Source organism: Ahaetulla prasina, chromosome 3 (assembly GCF_028640845.1).
Source record: "Ahaetulla prasina isolate Xishuangbanna chromosome 3, ASM2864084v1, whole genome shotgun sequence".
Taxonomy (NCBI): domain Eukaryota; kingdom Metazoa; phylum Chordata; class Lepidosauria; order Squamata; family Colubridae; genus Ahaetulla; species Ahaetulla prasina.
In genome coordinates, this window is record NC_080541.1 from 221,755,997 (window position 1) to 221,778,876 (window position 22,880).

Sequence of the window (22,880 nt, forward strand, 5' to 3'; positions counted from 1 at the left end):
GCAGAGAAGAGCAACAAAGATGATTAGGGGACTGGAGCCTAAAACATATGAAGAACGGTTGCAGGAACTTGGTATGCCTAGTTTAATGAAAAGAAGGACTAGGGGAGACATGATAGCAGTCTTCCAATATCTCAGGGGTTGCCACAAAGAAGAGGGAGTCGGGCTGTTCTCCAAAGCACCTGAGGGTAGAACAAGAAGCAATGGGTGGAAACTGATCAAAGAAAGAAGCAACCTAGAACTAAGGAGAAATTTCCTGACAGTTAGAACAATTAATAAGTGGAACGACTTGCCTGCAGAAGTTGTGAATGCTCCAACACTGGAAATTTTTAAGAAAATGTTGGATAACCATCTGACTGAGATGGTGTAGGGTTTCCTCCCTGGGCAGGGGGTTGGACTAGAAGGCCTCCAAGGTCCCTTCCAACTCTGTTGTTATATATATATAAACTGCTCTCCAGCTTGTCCTTCTCCTTCAAGAGCCAATCTACCCTTGACCCTCAGTGCTAGTGGCTTCCAGCTAAGGCGGAGCAGCCCTGGAAGGAAAGAGGCAGGACCAGTTCCACCTCCCGGCGTTAAGGACAGCCTTTTTATCCCACCCTCTTCGCTTACCTCTCAGTCTTTCCTTTACCCTTCCAGGCAAAGTAAGCAGCCTGCCTGCCCCTTATCGCCTGTTAAAAGTGCTAACAAGAAGTTTCTGGCACGGCGCCCCGTTCTGTCCAGAAAGGCAAACAAGCTGGTGGAAAGCCAGACGTAGCTGCCTCGTGGCTTGCAACACACAGCTGTTTCTCTGCACCAGAGCTGGGCTTTAGCGACAGGCTGGAATGGAGAACTTGAGTAACTTCTTCAAGCAAAAGGCCACCGAACAGCATCACCGAGCAGAGGTCATGATCGCAGGAGAGCAGCTCAGGTACGTTGGATGCTCGGACCACCGTTGATATAGGGTCCCTTGCTTGAGAGGGGTTGGGCTAGAAGACCTCCAAGGTCCCTTCCAACTCCCTTCCGTAGAGATTCTCAGTCATCCAGGACATGGTTGTCGCAAAAGTGCTTTTTTTTTTTCAGGAGGCAACTGGCCTTTCTTGTTTTTTTTTCTTTTGAAGACGTTTCGCTTCTCATCCAGGAAGCTTCTTCAGCTCCGACAGGACGGTGGGGAACGGAAGGATTTATATTCGAGTCCAGCTCCGTTATTCTTTTATTCTGATCAAGGTTCACTTTTTTCTCTTTGGGAAAGGTCCAACTGTAGCAATATCAAGCAAAGGACTACCCAAGTTTAAAACTCCTTCCTTAAAGAAGGGGAAAAATTTCAAGCTTGTCTAATTTATGTTTTAAGGATAATTGGCTCTGGACAAAAAGGGATATAGATGGATGGATGGATGGATGGATGGATGGATGGATGGAGGGACAGACAGATAGATATAGATATAGATATAGATATAGATATAGATATAGATATATTTCAGGCGTGAGGCTACTTTGATTGTTTACATTCAGGTAGTTTACAGGAAAACTCAAATTTTGCAAGAAATTGTGCGGATGCCAAAGTCAATTTGACAATGAAACGAAGGTCTTGTCTTTTGAAAAGCAGCTTTCTTCAACTTGGTGCTCCCAAGTGCATTGGCTAACCATGCTCGGGAATGCTGGAAGTTGAATTTCTAGCATAGTTGGCATCGGACCGACTGGGAAAAGCTGTTTAAAGTTTGAGTAGATCTAAAAGTAGATCTACCCAGAGTGGGAGAAAGCAGTGTTAATAATATTCCTAGTGTAGCTGACCTGGTGTTCAGACTCCAAAAGAGATATGCCGTTGATTAAAACAAAACAAAAAAAAATCTTATCCAAAATATCCTGTTCATTTATTATTTCAGGGGTCTCCAGCCTTGGCAACTTTAAGCCTGGAGGACTTCAACTTCCAGAATGCCCCAGCCAGCTTTGCTGGCTGGGGAATTCTGGGAGTTTTTTTTATTTTATTTATTTTTATTTTTCATATTTATATACCGCCCTATCTCCCTAAGGACTCAGGGCGGTTCACAGGCAGTTAAAATACATATAAATACAATTAAAACGACAATTTAAAAACTTATTCTATAGCCCAAATTATTAAAAACAGTATAAATAGTAAAAACCCCTTAAAACCAGTTACTTTAAAATCTAATCCAGTCCCGCGCAGATAAATAAGTGTGTTTTAAGCTCGCGACGAAAGGTTCGGAGGTCCGGAAGTTGACGAAATCCTGGAGGGAGTTCGTTCCAGAGGGTGGGAGCCCCCACAGAGAAGGCCCTTCCCCTGGGTGTCGCCAGACGGCACTGCCTAGCTGACGGCACCCTGAGGAGTCCCTCTCTGTGAGAGCGCACGGGTCGGTGAGAGGTATTTGGTAACAGTAGGCGGTCCCGTAAATAGCCCGGCCCTATGCCATGGAGCGCTTTAAAGATTGTCACCAACACCTTGAAGCGCACCCGGAAGGCCACAGGTAGCCAGTGCAGGCTGCGCAGGATAAGTGTCACACGGGAGCCACGAGGGGCTCCCTCTATCACCTGCGCAGCCGCATTCTGGACTAACTGAAGCCTCCAGATGCCCCTCAAGGGGAGCCCCATGTAGAGAGCATTGCAGTAATCCAGGCGAGACGTCACGAGGGCGTGAGTGACCGTGCATAAGGCATCCCGGTCTAGAAAGGGGCGCAACTGGCGCACCAGGCGAACCTGGTGGAAAGCTCTCCTGGAGACGGCCGTCAAATGGTCTTCAAAAGACAGCCGTTCATCCAGGAGAACGCCCAGATTGCGCACCCTCTCCATCGGGGCCAGTGAAGTTGAAGTCCTCCAGGCTTAAAGTTGCCAAGGTTGGAGACCCCTGCATTGTTTGACAAAAGTCATTTTCTAAGAAAATTGTATTTCTCTAATCAATCTCTGGACATCTGCCACATGATGCATTTAACTCTGGGTTCAAGCGTCTTGCAGGATAGATAAACCTGGGGACTGATTAACATGTTCCCTCAAAATGTCCTTTTCCTAGCTAGGAAAAATGTTGAAGTTAATATGGGAAGCAAGGAGCCCCGGTAGGAGAAACACAAAGAGCCAAAAAAAAAAAAAAAGAGAGGAAAACTTGGATATTTACTTACCAAAAAGTTGCGTAACCATGTACTTTCTGTAGTTAAACGTGAGTCCTAAGTTTGAGAACAGTGCCGGTTTAACAAGATTTGGGCTTAGCCATTGGAATCGTTCCAATTCCAACGTTTTGTCATGCAGAATGGCTCCCCGTTATACTTTCCTGACAGTTAGAACAATTAATCAGTGGAACAACTTGCCTCCAGAAGTTGTGGGTGCTCCAACATTGGAGGTTTTCAAGAAGAGATTGGATAATCATTTGTCTAAAATGGTATAGGGTTTCCTGCCTAAGCAGGGGGTTGGACTAGAAGATCTCCAAGGTTCCTTCCAATTCTTCTTTCTGTTCTGTTCTGTTTTGTTCTGTTCTGTGCTGTTCTGTGCTGTGCTGTGCTAAGAAGATGTTAGGTAACCATTTGTCTGAACTGGTGTAGGATTTCCTGCCTGAGCAGGGGGTTGGACTAGAAGACCTCCAAGGTCCCTTCCAACTCTGTTATTCTATTCTATTCTATTCTGTTCTATTCTATTCTATACTATTCTATTCTTGGTTCTGCTGTTCGCACAGATCTGAAAATTCCAGAATAGACGGTACCTGGCTCAATATTATTTCCTGTGAGAAAGAATTGAGGTGTCCTGTCACACCATCCCTTAGGTATGAGCCAGCCGTGTGCTGCAGCTGCCAAAAAGCCCAATGCGATCCTAGGTTGCATCAATAGAAGGATAGTTTCAAGATGATGGGAAGTGATAGTACTGCTTTGTATTACACTGGTTCAGACCATATTTGGAACACTGCCTCCAGTTCTGGTCACCATGACATAAAAATGCTGAGACCCCGCAGAGAAGAGCAGCCTTGTGGGAGTTGTAGACTTCAACTCTGGGAGTTGAAGTCCACAAGTCTTAAAAGAGCCAAGTTTACAGACCCCTGGGTTAAGGGAATGAAATATGTCTAGCCCAGTGAAGAGAAAGCTCAGGGGAGATACCGTAGCAATCTTCCAATACTTAAGGGCTATCGCAGGGAAGAGAGCATTGATATATTCCCCATAGCATCTGAGGGCAGGATAAGAGTCAGAATAGTGCTGGAAGGGACCTTGGAGGTCTTCTAGTCCACCCCCCTGCACAAGCAGGAGATCCTATACCAGTGATGGCTTACCTTTTTGCCATCTCGTGCCAAAAGTGGGGGTCGCGCGGGGGGGGGTCGCGCATGTGCCCACACCCATAATGCAATGTCCCCCCTGCATGCCAAGTGATTGCGATGCGTGTTTGACCCCCACACACACTCCCCCCAACCCCCACATATGCACACGCTATCCCCTATGGCCCGTTTTGGGCCTGGTATGTCTCCCTGAAACCTCCTGCGACCAAAAACGGGCCACAGGGGCAGGGGTGGGCGGGCACTGCACCCCATCCAGCTTGTTTTGGCACGGGGGGGGTGTGCACCACTCCCCCGCACTCCCCCCACCGCCATGCATGCGCACAAACCCCCCTCCCACCCCGTGCATGCCCGCGTGTCTCCCGCATGCGCCCCACCCCTGCTCCAGAGACCCGAAAATCAGCTGACCTGTGATTTTGCATGGTGGATCTGATCTGATGGTTCGCGTGCCTGCAGAGAGGGCTCCGCATGACACCTGCGGCATGCGTGTCGCCATCACGGTCTGTAGGAATTTAGCACCCACCCCCCTCCTAGAAGAATGAAATATTTTAGAAAATATTTTAAAAGGCAGAATATATTTCCCTGGATGAGAAATGGAGAAACATGTTTTAAAGACAAAAGAGCTCCCTGCAACTTCCTGACTCCCCCCCACCTTTGTCAATGGGCCATTAAAAGCCTCAGCTAAGCTCACTCATTCTCCCCACCTTTGTCAATGGGCCATTAAGACTTGAGCCAGTCCATTGTCTACATGACAAAGATAGGATTAGCCTCTACCCATCTAGCAACAGAATCTTACCACATGGCAAGGCTCAAGCAAGCTTGAGAGACAACCTACAGCATTAGCTAAGTCTCCCACCCCCTGGGAGTCTTGACAGCCAATCAGGATACCCTTCCTGTGCCCCAGAAAGTTCAAAGCTCAGAAAAAGCATAAAACCAGGGAGCACACAGGATCTCAAGCCATGTGATCCTGACCACCATTAAACCATCTTTCCAAGCAGCCTCCATGTTTCCAGTGTCTTTGTCCCCACTTGGAACTGAACCCAGATGGATATTTCTTCCAGCAGGTCCTATACCATTTCCATGTCCAGTCTCTTCTTAAAAACCTCCAGTGATGAAGCACCCACAACTTCTGGTGGCGAGCAGTTCCACTGGTTAATTGTCCTCACAGTTAGGAAGTTTCTCCTCAGTTCCAGGTTGCTTCTCTCCTTGGTTAGTTTCCATCCGTTGTTTTTTGTCCTGCTCTGTGGAAAATAAGTTGACCTCCTCCTCTTTATGGCAGATCCTCAAATACTGGAATACTGCTATCATGTCCTTCCCCTCCCCAAAGTCCTTCTTTTCTCTAGACTAGCCAAACCCAAATCCTGCAACCGTCCTTCATGTGTTTTAGCCTCCAGTCCTTTAATCATCTGGGTTGCTCTTCTTTGCACTTTTTCCAATGTCTTTTTTGTAACGTGGTGACCGAGACTGGATGCAGTATTCTACATGTGATTTTTTTTTAAATTTAATTTTGTCACAACGGAATATACAATCATCAACATAAACAATAACCCATCATGAGAGGAAAAAAAAGTATATATAAGTAAAAGTATGCAATAACTATGTTAATTTGATATAATGAAGGAAACAATAGAACAGGAACGGTAGGCACTTTTGTGCTCTTATGCACGCCCCTTATAGTCCTCTTAGGAATGGGGTGAGGTCAATAGACAGTTTTTGGTTGAAGATTTTGGGGTTTTGAGTAGAGACTATGGAGTCAGGTAGTGAGTTCCAAGCGTTAACAACTCTGTTACAAAAGTCATATTTTCTGCAATCAAGTTTGAAGCGGTTGACATTAAGTTTGAATTTATTGTTTGCTCTTGTATTGTTGTGATTGAAGCTGAAGTAGTCTTTTACAGGAAGGATATTACAATAGATGATTCTGTGTGTTACACACAGGTCATGTTGGAGTCGGTGGAGTTCTAAATTTTCTAATCCCAGGATTTCAAGCCTGGTGGTATAAGGTATTTTGTTGTTTTCGGAGGAGCGAAGAACTCTTCTAGTAAAATATTTCTGGACGCGTTCGATAGTATTAATGTCAGAGATGTGATATGGGTTCCAGGCGGATGAGCTGTATTCAAGAATAGGTCTGGCAAATGTTTTGTATGCTCTGGTTAGTAGTGTAGTGTAGTGTAGATTTTATAAAGTGGTACTAATTCTTCATGTGATTTTGATTCCATGCCTTTGTTTGTACAACCTAGGATTGCACTGGCCTTTTTTTGGCTGCTGCCACACACTGCGGGCTCATATTTAAGTGATCGTCCACTGGGACTCCAAGGTTCCTCTCCCAGTTGCTGTTTTTGAGCAAGGTTTTGCCTAATCTATACTTGTATCCTTTGGTTCTTCCTGCCCAGGTGTAAAACCTTGCTTTTCTCCACATTAAATTTCATTGATCCCACCTGGAAATAAGGAATTTTTTTTTGACAGTGAGTGCAATTAATCAAGGGGATGCGGTGGCTCAGTGGATAAGACAGTGAGGTTGTCGATCGAAAGGTTGGCAGTTTAGCGGTTCAAATCCCAAGTGCCGGGTAATGGGGTGAGCTCCTGTTACTTGTCCCAGCTTCTGCCAACCTAGCAGTTCGAAGGCATGTAAAAAATGTGAGTAGGAAAATAGGGACCACCTTTGGTGGGAAGGTAACAGCGTTCCATGCGCCTTTGGCGTTGAGTCATGCCAACCACATGACCACGGAGACGTCTTCGGACAGCGCTGGCTCTTCGGCTTTGAAACGGAGATAAGCACCGCCCCCTAGAGTCGGGAACGACTAGCACATACGTGCGAGGGGAACCTTTATATTTACCTTACAATTAATCAATGGAATAGTTTGCCTCCAGCCTCCAGGACTTGTATAGATTTTCAAGAAAAGATTGGGCAACCAGGTATAAGGACTCCTTTTTGACTAGAAAACCTCCTGTGTGTGTCTGTGTGTGTGTTTGTGTGTGTGTTGGTGTGTGTTGGTGTCCCTTTCAGCCCTATGATTCTATGACTCTAGTGAAGAGAGAGAGAGAGAGGGATGCAGATAAGGAAGGATAAGAAAGAAAATTTGCATTATAATAGGAGAACCTGCCTGCTAAATATGTACAAATAATGAATTAACAGGACAATAGCAGGAACTTAGAAGACTGTGGGGGAAAACTCATTCAGTCCTCATTTCTTTACTTCATTTTCTGCTTTCTGAGCTGGCTTGTTTTCCTGCAGATGTTTCATTACCCAAACTAGGAAACACCATCAGCGCTAGTAAAGAATGGGGTTTGCTTTCAGTTCATATTCCGGATGACTTGCAGTTTCAGTTGGGAAAATCTAACTATCCTAGACCAGGCCAAGTCCAAAAATGCCAGGGGATTTCTAGAAGCCTGGCACTCTGACAAATCAGACATCAACAGAGACATAGATATTAATGACATCTACAGACTATGCAGTGTCGCGGTGGCTCAGGGGCTAGGACGTTGAGCTTGTCGATCGAAAGGTCGGCAGCTCGGCGGTTCGAATCCCTAGTGCTGCCGTGTAACGGGGTGAGCTCCCGTTACTTGTCCCAGCTTCTGCCAACCTAGCAGTTTCGAAAGCACATAAAAAATGCAAGTAGAAAAAATAGGGACCACCTTTGGTGGGAAGGTAACAGTGTTCCATGCGCCTTTGGTGTTTAATCATGCCGGCCACATGACCATGGAGACGTCTTCGGACAGCGCTGGCTCTTCGGCTTTGAAACGGAGATGAGCACCGCCCCCTAGAGTCGGCAACGACTAGCACATATGTGCGAGGGGAACCTTTACCTTTACAGACTATGCAAAAGAGACAATCACCCAGCCAGAGGCGGGTTCCAAATCCTGTCGCTACTGGTTCTCTTGTGCATGCTCGTGCAAGCCATCGCCTAGATCAGATCCACCATGCAAAATCATCGTTCAGCTGATTTTCAGGTCTCTGGTGCAGGGGTGGGGCGCATGCGGGAGACACGAGCGCATGCGCGGGGGGTCTCGTGTGCATGCATGGGGTGAGAGGGGGGTTCTTGCACATGCACGGGGGTAGGGGAGTGCAAGGGAGTGGTGCACCCCCATGCCGCATCCGGGTGTGTGGGCGGAGCCTCCCTCTGCTGCCGCTATCAGTTCACCTGCAGCCCACTGCCTCCCGCTGCCTCCCGCTGCTACCAGTTCGCACCGGATCGGGCAAACTTGTTGCAACCCACCACTACACCCAGCCCCAAAGAGAAAAAGGCTCCAGCACTTCTCCACCAGTAATCAGCACCCAGATTATTATTATTATTTATTATTTATTATATTTGTATACGGCCCATCTCCCGAAGGACTCAGGGCGGTTCACAGACAATAAAACAATAGAAAACATATAATACATATAAAACAGCAAAAAAAAGAAAAAGAAAATTCAATTCAATTGATGCCCTAAAACTTTTAAATACAAATTTAAAACCCCATTTGAAACCCCTGATTTAAAAACCCCAATTTAAAACTATGTTCAAGCTAGTCCTGCTCTTCGAAACAGCAACGTCTTCAGCTCGCGGCGGAAGGACCTGAGATCGGGGAGTTGACGAAGCCCCAGAGGGAGCTCGTTCCAGAGGGTAAGGGCCCCCACAGAGAAGGCCCTCCCCCTGGAGGTTGCCAGCCGACATTGTTTAGCTGACGGTATCCGGAGGAGGCCCTCTCTGTGAGAGTGCACTGGTCGGTGAGAGGCTAATGGTGGCAGTAGGCGGTCCCGTAAATATCCCGTAAAGATCAGCATAGATTAACTCCAACGTCAACTTCAGACCAACAATCAAGTAAACGATCCCCCAATCAAGAAATGGCCAAAGAGCCATCAGCAAACAGCCCAACCAAAGTATCCCTAAGACCACCCCACCCACACAGACAGGCACATGTCACTAGAATATAAACTGACAGCAAACAGCATTTCTTATTAGCACTGATGATGTTCCCTAGTTGGGTAATGAGATGTCTGCAAAGAAACAAGCAAGCTCAGAGACCACCGAGGACCTCTAACTCCTATTTAATTTTATTTTTTAAATCATTTTTTTAATTAAAAGTTTTATAAACTTTGTAAAAAAAAATCAACACCAATTAATAAGAGAGTGGAAACAGGAAAGAAAGTAAAAAATAAGAAAGACAGAACAAGTTCAGCAGGAAAGAATAAAAAAAAAAAAAAGAAAGAGGTTTCAATTTCCTTTGCAGCAAATATAAATACAATTACAAAATTATCTCTTACCCCATATATGATTACAAAAAAAGCTCCTGTTTTCCTGCTTCACTTTTCTTCCCCAAATCATGCGCATTTTTCTGTTTTATGAAAAAAGTGTATCGGTGGTTTCAGTCCACCATAACTGTAAATAGTTTTTTTCCTCTAATCAAAGAAGTTCATTTAGAAGGTTCATCATTTTCATACCTTGTAGACAGCGTCTACCAAATACTCAATTCTTAACAGCTATTAATTCTGAACAAGCAATGCCTCTGTGCTGGCTTTTGCTCAAGAGTCTACAAATTCAACCAGAGCCAAAGACCCAAAAAAGGCCTGTTTAATGTCTTTAATGAAAGCTCCGTTTCAAATTCCAGACTTGGTGGAATTTGAAACCTATGTTTTTCCAGGACTAGCTGAGAAAGATTCCAGGTTCCACTTTTTCTTCCAAAGGAGGATCAGAGCCAAAGGCCCAGAAGTTCTCTGCTATGCAGCTATATCTCAGGAGTTGCCACAAAGAAGAGGGAGTCAAGCTATTCTCTAAAGCACCTGAGGGCAGGACAAGAAGCAATGGGTGGAAACTAATCAAGGAGAGAAGCAACCTAGAACTAAGGAGAAATTTCCTGACAGTCAGAATAATTAATAAATGGAATGGGTTGCCTTCAGAAACTGTGGGTGCTCTAACATTGGTGGTTCAGGGGTGAAATGCTCCCGGTTTGGACTGGATCACCCGATCCGGTAGCAATGGTCTCTGGTGGCTCAACAGGCTAAAGTAGTCTGTTATTAACACAGCTGCTTGCAATTATTGCAAGTTCAAGTCCCACCAGGCCCAAGGTTGACTCAGCCTTCCATCCTTTATAAGGTAGGTAAAATGAGGACCCAGATTGTTGGGGGCAATAAGTTGACTTTGTATATAAATATACAAATAGAATGAAGACTATTGCTAACATAGTGTAAGCTGCCCTGAGTCTTCGGAGAAGGGTGGGATATAAATGTAAATAAAAAAATATATATTTTGTCGCTCAGGGTTGAATGGTGGGGTCCTTGCTGCTCTGTGAGCTCGGTTGTTGGACATACTGCACCATAGTTTTGAATGGGAAACTCTGAGCATCCTAAGGTAAAGATAAAGGTTCTCCTCGCACATACGTGCTAGTCATTGCCGACTCTAGGGGGCGGTGCTTATCTCTGTTTCAAAGCCGAAGAGCCAGTGCTGTCCAAAGATGTCTCCATGGTCGTGTGGCCAGCATGACTCAACGCCAAAGGCGCACGGAACACTGTTACCTTCCTACCAAAGGTGGTCCCTATTTTTCTACCTGCATTTTTTACGTGCTTTCGAACTGCTAGGTTGGCAGAAGCTGGGACAAGTAACGGGAGCTCACCCTGTTATGCGGTACTAGGGATTCGGACCGCTGAACTGCCGAGCTTTCGATCGACAAGCTCAGCATCTTACCCACTAAGCCACTGCGTCCTAGATTATCCTAGAGCATCCTACATCAGACTAAATCCAAAAATGTAGAGAACTCTATGGTAAGGAGCCACCACAGAGAAGGCCCCCTTCCCTTGGTCCAGAGGTGGGTTTCAGCAGGTTCTGACCAGTTCTGGAGAACAGGAAATTTTGAATAGTTCAGAGAACCGGTAGTAAAAATTCTGACTGGCTCTGCCCCCATTTATTCTCTGCCTCCCGAGTCTCAGGTGATCGGGAGGAAATGGGGATTTTGCAGTAACCTTTCCCTGGATTGGGGTGGGAATGGAGATTTTAGAATATCCTTCCCCTGGAGTGGGGATGGAATGGAGATTTTACAGTATCCTTCCCCTGCCACACCCACCAAGCCACACCCACCAAGCCATGCCATGCCACACCCACCAAGCCACGCCCACCGAACCGGTAGTAAAAAAAAAAATTAAACCCACCACTGCCTTGGTCCCACCAAAAGTTCTTCCCTTGATGGTGGGCACCCTTAACATCCCCCGCCTTTTGGCTCCGGAAGGCCAGGTTGATGTCATTGGGGAGAGATGGTCCATTAAATTACCTGGCCCCAAGTTTTTCTCTTTGGATCTGAAAGGAGCCCACAAACCTATAACAGGTACCTCCCCCAGTGGTGGGTTTCACATTATGTTACTACTGGTTTGCCGTGTGCACATGCACACGTTCGCTTCATGTGCACGCACACCAGGTTCGCATGCGCGCCTGCCTTCCACGCATGCAGCTGGCCCCATTGTGAAATCCATTTTTTTTACTACTGGTTCTATGGGCGTGGCTTGATGAGCATGGCTTGATGGGCGTGGCAGGGGAAGGATACTGCAAAATCTCCTTTCTCTCCCCACTCCTGGGGGAAGGATACTGCAAAATTCCCTCCCCACTCCTGAGGGAAGGATACTGCAAAATTCTCATTCCCTCCCCACTCCTGGGGGAAGGATACTGCAAAATTCTCATTCCCTCCCCACTCCTGGGGGAAGGATACTGCAAAATCTCCATTCCCTCCCCACTCCTGGGGGAAGGATACTGCAAAATTCTCATTCCCTCCCCACTCCTGGGGGAAGGATATTGCAAAATCTCCATTCCCACCCCACTCTGCGGCCAGCCAGAAGTGGGTATTTGCCGGTTCTCCGAACTACTCAAAATTTCCGCTACCAATTCTCCAGAACCTGTAAGAACCTGCTGGATTTCCCTCCTGGTCTGGCCTCAAAAATGTGCCTAAATAGGATGGCATAGAGCTGGGGCAAGTGGCCAGGTGGGCGGGCTCACCCACGATTCTGCTACAGGTTCGGGCGAACCGGTTCGAACCGGCTGAATGCCACCTCTGGTGCCCCCTATGGAGTCCAAAGATGTTAATGCAGATGTGGCGTCCCCAATTCCACATAGTTCAGGGCCTATGAATTGTGGCCTTCTCTAAAGCCATCTAGGGTCCCACTGTTGATCTTACGTGCCCTATTCTTTCAGCTGAAGATAAAGCCACAAATGAGCCAATGAATGGGCAATTAATTCAGGTTCTGATAAGGAGTTGCCAGCTGTAAAAGGTCACCTCTCGTTTGAGAACAGGTGTCTTAGCCAAGCTTATCTTCCTGACTGGGGCAGGGTGCAAAAAGCTGCGCCAGTTTTGCTGGCGTATGCAGCCAGGGAAGACGGATTTAGTTTGTTCCCTGAGCGCTGCCTAGCCCTTGAAAGTAATCGTACAAAGGTAATAACAGAATATCAGTCTACCTAAACAATGAAAAGGGTTTATGCCAGTGTTTCTCAACCAAATAACAGGATAACAGAGTTGGAAGGGACCTTGGAGGTCTTCTAGTCCAACCCTCTGCCCAGGCAGGAAACCCTACACCACTTCAGAAACATGGTTATCCAACATCATCTTAAAAACCTCCAGTGTTGGAGCATTTACAACTTCTGGAGGCAAGTTGTTCCACTGATTAATTGTTCTCACTCAGGAAATTTCTCCTTAGTTCTAGGTTGCTTCTCTCCTTGATTTGTTTCCACCCATTGCTTCTTGTTCTACCCTCAGGTGCTTTGGAGAATAGCTTGACTCCCTCTTCTTTGGGGCAGTTCCTGAGATATTGGAACACTGCTATCATGTCTCCCCTAGTCCTTCTTTTCATTAAACTAGACATACCCAGTTCCTGCAACCGTTCTTCATATGTTTTAGCCTCCAATCCCCTAATCATCTTTGTTGCTCTTCTCTGCACTCTTTCTAGAGTCTCCACATCTTTTTTACATCGTGGCGACCAAAACTGGATGCAATATTCCAAGTGTGGCCTTACCAAGGCATTATAAAGTGGTATTAACACTTCACGTGATCTTGATTCTATTCCTCTGTTGATGTAGCCCAGAACTGTGTTGGCTTTTTTGGCAGCTGCTGCACACTGCTGGCTCATATCTAAATGGTTGTCCACTAGGACTTCAAGATACCTCTCACAGTTACTACTATTGAGCCAGCTACCACCTATACCGTACCTGGGCTTTTGGTTTCTCTTGCCTCAATGTAGAACCTTCCTTTTTTCACCACCAAATTTCATTTTATGAAATGAAGACTGTACGTAGTTTCATTTTATGCACTATGTACAGTCTTCATTTCTCTTCCATTCCTCGCACTAAAGAATTTTTGCCTGCACAAGGAACATTACATATACAGGCAGTCCTTGAGTTACAACCGTTCGTTTAGTGACCGAAGTTACAACGGCCCTGAAGAAAGTGACTTACGGCTGTTACAGCCGTAACAGTCCATGGGATGACCATGGGATCCAAATGTGGTTGAAGCATCCCAGGATCACGTAATTCAGCATGGGCGCAGTGGTGAAACGTAAAATTTGTTACTACCAGTTCTGTGGGCGTGGCTTGGTGGTGGTGGGTAATGTCACTGGGTGGGCGTGGCCAACTTTTTTTTTTAACTTTTAAAAGCATTTTTTCTACAACCACTTCGGCTGAAGATGTTGTAAAAAAATGCTCCTCTGACGATCCCAGCTGAGCCAAGCGATCATCAGAGGCTTTTTTTTTTAACTTTTAAAAGCATTTTTTCGGCCGAAGAAAAAATGCTTTTAAAAGTAAAAAAACAACAACAAACCTCTGATATCGCGTGGCTCAGCTGGGCATGGGGGGCGGCAGGGATTTTTGCTACCGGTTCTCCGAACCATCTGCCGCCATTGCTACCGAATCGGGCGATCCGGTCCGAACCGGGAGCATTTCACCCCTGCATGGGCGACATTTCCCAGCCAGCTTACCCCAAGCAATGGGGGAAACCGGATTTGCTTAATGACCGCACGATTCATTTAACAGTTTCAATGATTCCCTTAACGACCGTAGTAAAATTTTGTGAAATCAGGAGTGACTCACTTAACAACCACTTTGCTTACCCATGGAAATTCTGGTCACCATTCTGGTCGTATGTCGAGGATTACCTGTACAGCAGTAGTGGGTTGCTCCCGGTTCTGTAAAAGCGGCGGGAGGCTCCGCCCACCCGCCCGGACATCATAATTGACGATCTGCACATGTGCAGAAGCGCGCGCACGAGAAAGCTCCCATTGCAAACCAATAATAAAGGTAAGTAGAATTCACCCCTGCTGTACAGGAATTCTCAGGGACCATATATATATAAGTGGGATCTTCTTTGAATCTTTGTCATTGTTTTCCATAAGGGAAACTGTGGATCAATGACCTTCAGTTTGACATTTTGATAAATTCAGCTGAACTCTTTTTGGCATAGACACTTTTTCTCTCTTTTTTTTAAAATTTGAATTTATATCCCGCCCTTCTCCGAAGACTCAGGGCGGCTTACATTGTGTAAGGCAATAGTCTCATCCTACTTGTATATTTATATACAAAGTCAACTTATTGCCCCCCCCCAACAATCTGGGTCCTCATTTTACCTACCTTATAAAGGATGGAAGGCTGAGTCAACCTTGGGCCTGGTGGGACTCGAGCCTGCAGTAATTGTAATTGCAGGCAGCTGTGTGTTAATAACAGACTGCATTAGCCTGGTGAGCCACTTCCCAGCCCTTTGCCAACCCATTCGGTTTTAATCTCGGACAATCTGGATCTGAGGCTAATTGAGGTTCATCGTAAATTACCAGCCATTTTTGGTTCAAATGAGTTATTTTGAGAGAAAAACCAGTTCTTGTCAAACCAGATTTCTTAGTTGGTTATACTTGTCCTTTACAAAGAACATTTATAGTTCCTGGTTGGGATTCCGCAGAACGAAGCAAGATGCAAAAACGTATTGTAGACAGTTGCGGCAACTGGGTATGTCTAGTTTGATGAAGAGAAGGATTAAAATAGATACAGGGTTGGAAAAAATGTTAAAACAACATAGAGGTCATAAGCCAGAAATATTTTTTTGCTAGGCATAATACCTGAAAAGTATGATAAAGGGAACCTATACTTACTTAATATTACATATTTTGACAGCAGCAAAGAATTGTATTTGCACAGTACTGGAAAAATGAGGAAACACCTACAGAGGATGATGTAATTAAAAAAATTTTTTTAGATTGTGCAGAAATGGACAGATGGACACTAAAAATAAAAGAAAAAGAAGATATTTTCGAATATGGGACTTGTTTTATACTGTAAATGGTTGGATGGTAGAGGTAGAAATTAGGAGTGGGAAAAGTATTATTATATATCAGTGATGGTTAAACTTTTCGGTGCTGAGTGCCCAAAGCACGTGCACGAATACACATGCGTGTGGCCAAATTTACGGGACTGCCTACTGCCACAAATAGCCTCCCACCGACCTGTGCGCTCCCACAGGGAGGGCCTCCTTGGGGTGCCGTCGGTGAAACAATGTCGACTGGCGACTCCCAGGGGGAGGGCCTTCGCTGTGGGGGCTCCTGCCCTCTGGAATGAGCTGCCTCCAGGGCTTCGCCAACTCCCCGACCTTCGGACTTTCCACCGTGAGCTGAAGACCCTTTTATTTCATCGAGCTGGGCTAGCCCGAATAAGTAATTTTAAATGGTTTTTTTTTTTTGTTTACATTTATACCCCGCCCTTCTCCGAAGACTCAGGGCGGCTTACAATGTATAAGGCAATAGTCTCATTCTATTTGTATATTTTTTACAAAGTCAACTTATTGCCCCCCCAACAATCTGGGTCCTCATTTTACCTACCTTATAAAGGGTGGAAGGCTGAGTCAACCTTGGGCCGGGCTCGAACCTGCAGTAATTGCAGGCTCTGTGTTCTAATAACAGGCTTCTCTATTGCCTGAGCTATCCCGGCCCATAGTTTTAGTTTTATATTGTTTAGTTTTTAATATTCTGGCCATTATTTATATAAATTTTAGTCTGTTCTTAATTTGTATTTATTGTACTTTTTAACTGGCTGTGAACTGCCCTGAGTCCTTCGGAAGAAGGGCGGTATACAAATGTAATAAATAAAAAAATAAATAAATCCCCAAAATGCAATGCGAGTGCCCCCCCCCATGCATGCACTCCGCCCCGTGCGCCCCGTTTTGGCCTCCAGGTTGGTGCAGGAGGCTTTCCGGGCCCTGAATGGGGCACAGACCACAGCACAAGGCCCTCCCATGCCCCGTTTGGGGGCTGGAAAGCCTCCTGCACTAACCTGCACCCACTGCGCATGTGCCTCACTCAGTGGCTCATGTGCCCGCTCGTTCCCCGCATGTTCTCCACCACCCATGCATGCGTGGCAGAGACTCAAAAAGACCAGCTGGCCGGCGGGAGGTGCACACACATGCGTGGTGGAGCTGGGCTGGGGTGAAGGCTGGCATGCCCGCAGAGAAGGCACTGTGTGGCACTGTGGCACACGTGCCATTGGTTCGCCATCACGGCTATATATAAATCAATCAATCAATCCAGACAATATGCTGTTCACGGAGCAGTTATGTATGTAATGTGAAAATATATAAATAAACTGTTAAAAAAAGAGAGAGAGAGAGAAGGACTAGGGGTGACATAATAGCAGTCTTCCAACATTTGAGGGGCTGTCATAGAGAAGAAGTTGGCCTATTTTCCAAAGCAGGGGATCTCCAACCTCGTAAACTTTAAGACTTGTGGACTTCAAGTCTTTGAGGGGCTGTCAAATCAAAGCTGGCTGAGGAATTCTGGAAGTTGGAGTCCACAAGTCTTAAAGTTTTTATTTATTTATTTATTTTGTCACACAGTATATATAAGCATAAGCATGAAATAACTATACAATATATAAACATATATATAAGTATGAGTATGTAATAACTATATTAATTGGATATAACGAAAGGAAACAATAGGACAGGAACGGTAGGCACGCTTGTGCTCTTATGCACGCCCCTTACAGACCTCTTAGGAATGGGGTGAGGTCAATAGTAGACAGTTTTTGGTTAAAGCTTTGGGGATTTTGGGAAGAGACCACGGAGTCAGATAGTGTATTCCAAGTATTAACAACTCTGTTACTTGAAGTCATATTTTCTGAATCAAGATTGGAGCAAAGTAATTACTACAGCAATGTCTTATTTAGAACGTCTCTTCTATATGTCTCTTCCATATGGTCAAGTTCTAAGATTTATATTTGGGCAGTATGCACTTTAGGCAGATTGTTTTCTGGGATGAGGAAGATGTAAAGTTCTTTCTTTTACTCAATAAATTAAAAAAGATCAATAAAGCTGGCTGAGGAATTCTGGGAGTTGGAGTCCACAAGTCTTAAAGTTGACAAGGTTGGAGACCCCTGTTCCAAAGCACCTGAAGGCAGGACAATGGATGGAAACTTATCAAGGAGACTGGGGAATTCTGGGCGTTGGAGTCTACACATCTTAAAGCTGCCGGGGTTAAGGAAATGCTGGTTTAGAAAGCAAATGGACACCACGGGTTTATTTTTAGAATACCACCAGCAAATCTTAAAAGTAAACAGGCAACCTATCCTTCTCCTTTCACCCACTCGAGCAAAGAAGGATAAATATTTTACTCAGAGGTGGGATTCACAAAATTTACCTACAGGTTTGCCCAGCACCGAAAATGTGAGTGTGCACGCTCGCCTTCTATGCAGCGCTTTGCTCACGCACACACTTTCAAAATGCACCCGGCCTCAAAAACGTGCCTAAATAGGACAGCATAGAGCCGCAATTTCCGCTACCGGTTCGCCTGAACCGCTCCGAACCTGCTGAATAACCCCTCTGATTTTAGCGCGTTAATAAGAGTGAGTTTGTAGCCTGGACATGGAATGGAGCAGGGGTCACCAACCTTTTGGAACTCAGGGACTGCTAAATTCATAATTTTAAATCCCGTGGACTACTAATATGATCCGCCTAATGACCAGCTGGGTGGGCGTGGCAAGGTGGTCATGTGACTGGGTGGGCGTGGCCAACTCAATGTCACTCACGCTGAGGGGCGCCTTGCCAGCCTCTACTTGTTACTTCTGGCCTGCCCGCCCGGGGCTCTTAAGGGCCGCAATGGGAAGAAGTTGCTGGAGCTAAGCAGCCACCATGAGAAAGAGTTGGTAAAACAGCTGGCTCAGTTCAAATTGGATCTGACCGAGAAGGAGGCTCAGCAGAAGCACCTCACTGAGGACTACGAGCATAGGCTTTCCAAGCAGAGGAAAGACTTGTGGGAGTGCAAGACCAGGTACCGGCACCTGGAGGCTCAGCGGACTGAGATGGACAGCCAGTTCCAGGCCATGATGCAGTCCCACTGGAACAAGGTCTTCCGGCTCTTCATCACCAGAGGCGGTTCCTTCCAGCCTTCGCCCAAAGCCCCACACCAGGAGGCTGAAGCAGACCCCAAGTTGGAATTTCTGCCCCCCTCCGACCCACACAAAAAGACCCCGAAGGGGGAGACTCTCTGCAACAACACAAATGTTCATTGCACGTATCTGTCCCAGGGGCCATAGTTTGAGAAACCCCTGATTTAATGCAATATAAAAAATGCAAATAATTTTTCTGGGGACCACCAAAATTTTCTCACAGTGGTCCATAGACCACGGGTTGGTGACCGCTGGAATAGAGGATTACATTCGGGTCAGAAATATCAAAATGAGATTTTTAGCCCACTAGGACGAGAGACACCCGAGTCTCTTAAGCGTCGCCTTTGTTTAAACCAAAACACAGAATTTGAAAAAAAAAATGGCCCTGGAGAAACTTGGTGGAATCAGATATTGCGTGATTTATGTTTGTTTAATGTTCTCACTTGAGGTCAGGGCTATTCTTGTGTCCTCAGAGAGACCTTGACAAAGCAAAAGCCCTCGCTTGGGACGTTCTGGGCCTCAGGCCAAGGTTTGGAGAAGAGCTTGTTCCCTGGAGATGCTCGCCTCCAATCCTTCTAGGTTCCACCCAGGATTCTGGAGGCCGTAAATCTGGAGAGTTCGGGGTTAGGTTGCCTTTAAACTTTGCTTCATGGTAGAATTTTAAAATGAACAGTCCATCTTCTCCATCAGTAATTGGCTGATGGGTTTTTTATGTTATTTATTTTTTCATTCATTCATTCATATCCCCTCTTTATTATTTTTATGAATAACTCAGGACAGCGAACATATTTATTTATTTATTTATTTATTTATTTATTTATTTATTTATTTATTTATTTATTTATTTATTTATTTATTTATTTGATTTCTATCCCGCCTTTCTCCCAAAGGACTCAGGGCGGTTTACAGCCAGATAAAAACAATATATATAATATATATATAATATATATATATTATATATATTATAATATATATATATATATATATTATATATATATATGGCCGGTTTAGCTCTGCCTGGTAAGGCCTGTTATTAAGAACACAAAGCCTGCAATTACTGCAGGTTCGAGCCCGGCCCAAGGTTGACTCAGCCTTCCATCCTTTATAAGGTAGGTAAAATGAGGACCCAGATTGTTGGGGGGGCAATAAGTTGACTTTGTAAATATTTACAAAAAGAATGAGACTATTTATTTATTTATTGTAAGCCGCCCTGAGTCTTCGGAGAAGGGCGGGGTATAAATGTAAACAAAAAAAAAAAAAAAAAAAAAAAAAATATAAAAATTTTAAAAATCTATTTCAATTTAGCTGAATTAAAACTTAAAAAACAGTAATAAAACTATAATAAACCCCTATATAGTAATAATAAAGTTACTATTACTTCAAGCCAGCCCTGCGCGGTAGAACAAAAACGTCTTCAACTCGCGAAGATAGGTCGGGAGGTCAGGGAGTTGTCATAACCCTGGAGGCAACTCATTCCAGAGGGCAGGAGCCCCCACAGAGAAGGCCCTCCCCTGGGGGTCGACATTGTTTGACTGACGGCACCCTGAGGAGGCCCTCCCTATGGGAGCGCACAGGTCGATGGGAGGCTATTGGTGGCAGCAGGCGGTCCCGTAAATAACCCAAAGTCACTCAGCTGGCTTTCATGGCTAAGGTGGGATTTGAACTCAGGGTCTCCCGGTTTCCAACTCAGTGCCTTAGCCACTAGACCAGACTGGTTTGAAACTCTTCCATGCCTAAAACATACCATCTCCTGGTGATTGGCTCCAAGTTGCCCAGCTGGCTTTCATGTCTAAGGTGAGACTAGAACTCACAGTCTCCTGGGGATTGGTTCAAAATCACCCAATCGACTTCCATGCCTAAGGCGGGACTGGAACTGTCTGTTTCCTGGTGATTGGCCTAAAGTCACCCAGCCAGCTTTCAAATAGTTTAATCATAAGAAAGTCGTACAATAAGCCATCATTACAGGTATATATCAGGGCTGAAATGCTCCTGTTTCAAACCGGATTGCCTGATCCGGTAGCAATGGTGGCAGATGGTTCAGAGAACCGGTACCCACCCCCCTGCATGCCCAGCTGAGCCGCACGATCATCAGAGGTTTTTTTTTTAAGTTTTAAAAGCATTTTTCCTTCGGCTGAAAAAATGCTTTTAAAAGTAAAAAAAAAAAGCCTCTGAAGGCTCAGCTGGGATCGTCACTCAGAACCTTTTAAAAGCATTTTTTCTACAACCTCTTCAGCCGAAGAGGTTGTAAAAAAAGCTTTTGAAAGGTTCTGACGATCAGGCAACTCAGCTGGGATTGTCAGAACCTTTTAAAAGCATTTCTTTTACAACCTCTTCGGCTGAAGAGGTTGTAGAAAAAATGCTTTTAAAAGAAAGAAAAAAAGTTGGCCACGCCCACCCAGACACATTACCCCCCACCAAGCCACACCCACAGAACTGGTAGTAACAAATTTTACATTTCACCGCTGATATATATCTACATATGACAGGAACCGGAAATACCTCACAGGAGCAGCTGAAAGCAGAATGCATCTCGAACTAATCCTGCCAAGACTGCAGACATAACCCCTGTAACAGCTTCCCTTTTTCATTAATACAACTATCACATATCAAAACATTATAAAACCTTATTAACCTTATAAGCATCATATATATATAAGTATTAAAACGATATAAAACATATTATTAAAACATGATAAACATTATAAAACGGTTGTGTCCCACTCCTCCTCTGATGGCCGGGTCGGGGAAGTCTGTATCAAGCATGGCCACAGAGCCTCTGCAGCTTTGCCAAAGTTCTGTCAGAGTTCTCAGGGCAGGCAGGAGACCAGGATGTGACTTCAGCAATCCAAATTAGACTTTGCCTGACTCAGAGAATGGCACAAAGCAGATCCTTTATATAGGCCATGGGGTTTGGCTCCATGACTCAGCACTTATCCAGGCCTGCCCCTCCCTTCCTTTTGCTGACGTCGCCTCTCCACTCTCCGGAAGCGTGGATCCCTCCACCCTCCAGCTGCCGGCAATTCCAGCTCGTGACTGGCTTCCTGTTCCTCATGTTCACATGCTGTGGGGGAGGAGTTTATTTGCTCCGTTTGTCCAGGCATGGTGCCAGGACTGGGGGCTGGAGGCATGTCAGGCCATTCGTCTTGCTCGGTCTGTCCGGGCGTGGTGCCAGGACTGGGGGCTGGAGGCATGCCAGGACATTCTTCTGCATTATCAGCGTCCGGCAGGAGATGAGAGGGACCCGGCTGCGGGTGGGGGGGGGGGAGAGTGGGGGGGCAAGCGAGGCACAACAAAAACATTGTGAAACATGCAAAGTTCCGAAGCAAGCAACTGGACAGGGGAAATCTTTTTCACTCATATTTGAAGGACAAAGGTGTGTTATTTCACTATCTAAAGTCCTCCTGCATTCTGCATCTAAGAGCCATGGTGGCAATGTGGTTAGAATGCAGTACTGCAGGTTAACTCACTGCTCACTGCCAGGAGTTCGATCCTGACCGGCTCAAGGTTGACTCAGCCTTCCGTCCTTCTGAGGTCGGTAAAATGAGGACCCAGATTGTGGGGGGAGGGGGGGCAATAGGCTGACTCTGTAACCCGCTTAGAGAGGGCTATAAAGCAGGGGTGAAATGTAAAATTTGTTACTACCGGTTCTGTGGGCGTGGCTTGGTGGGGAAGGTAATGTGACTGGGTGGGCGTGGCCAACTTTTTTTTTTTTTGCACTTTTAAAAGCATTTTTTCTACAACCTCTTTGGCCGAAGAGGTTGTAGAAAAAATGCTTTTAAAAGATTCTGATGATCCCAGCTGAGTTGCCTGATCGCCAGAACCTTTTAAAAACATTTTTTCTCCCACCTCTTCGGCCAAAGAGGTTGTAAAAAAAATGCTTTTAAAAGGTTCTGGCGATCAGGCAACTCAGCTGGGATCACCAGAGGAGCCTTTAAAAAGCTTTTTTTTTTTTTAACAACTTCTTTGGCCGAAGAGGTTGGTTAAAAAAAAAAAACTTTTAAAGGGTTTTGATGATCCCAGCTAAGCCGCGCGATCATCAGAGGCTTTTTTTAAAAAACTTTTAAAAGCATTTTTTCAGCCGAAGATCATGAGGCTCAGCTGGGGTGGAGGGGCAGGAGGGGGCAGGGATTTTTGCTACTGGTTCTCCAAATCACCCGCCGCCATTGCTACCAGATTGGGTGATCCAGTCCGAACCGGGAGCATTTCACCCCTGCTATAAAGGACTGGGAAGTGATCTATAAGTCTAAATGCTATTGCTATTGCCATTTCCCCCCCCA

The 22,880-nt window shown here is 45.5% G+C and overlaps 1 protein-coding gene across 1 annotated transcript in view; it reads left to right on the plus strand.

Moving 5' to 3' along the window:
• The first annotated feature begins 818 nt into the window (after positions 1-818).
• The window catches only part of LOC131193889 (DEP domain-containing mTOR-interacting protein-like), a 52,145-nt gene continuing 30,083 nt past the window's right edge, over positions 819-22,880 (plus strand). The window contains exon 1 of the mRNA XM_058174288.1: positions 819-904. Within this exon, the coding sequence (XP_058030271.1) occupies positions 819-904 (86 nt within the window). The remainder of the gene's footprint in view (positions 905-22,880) is intronic.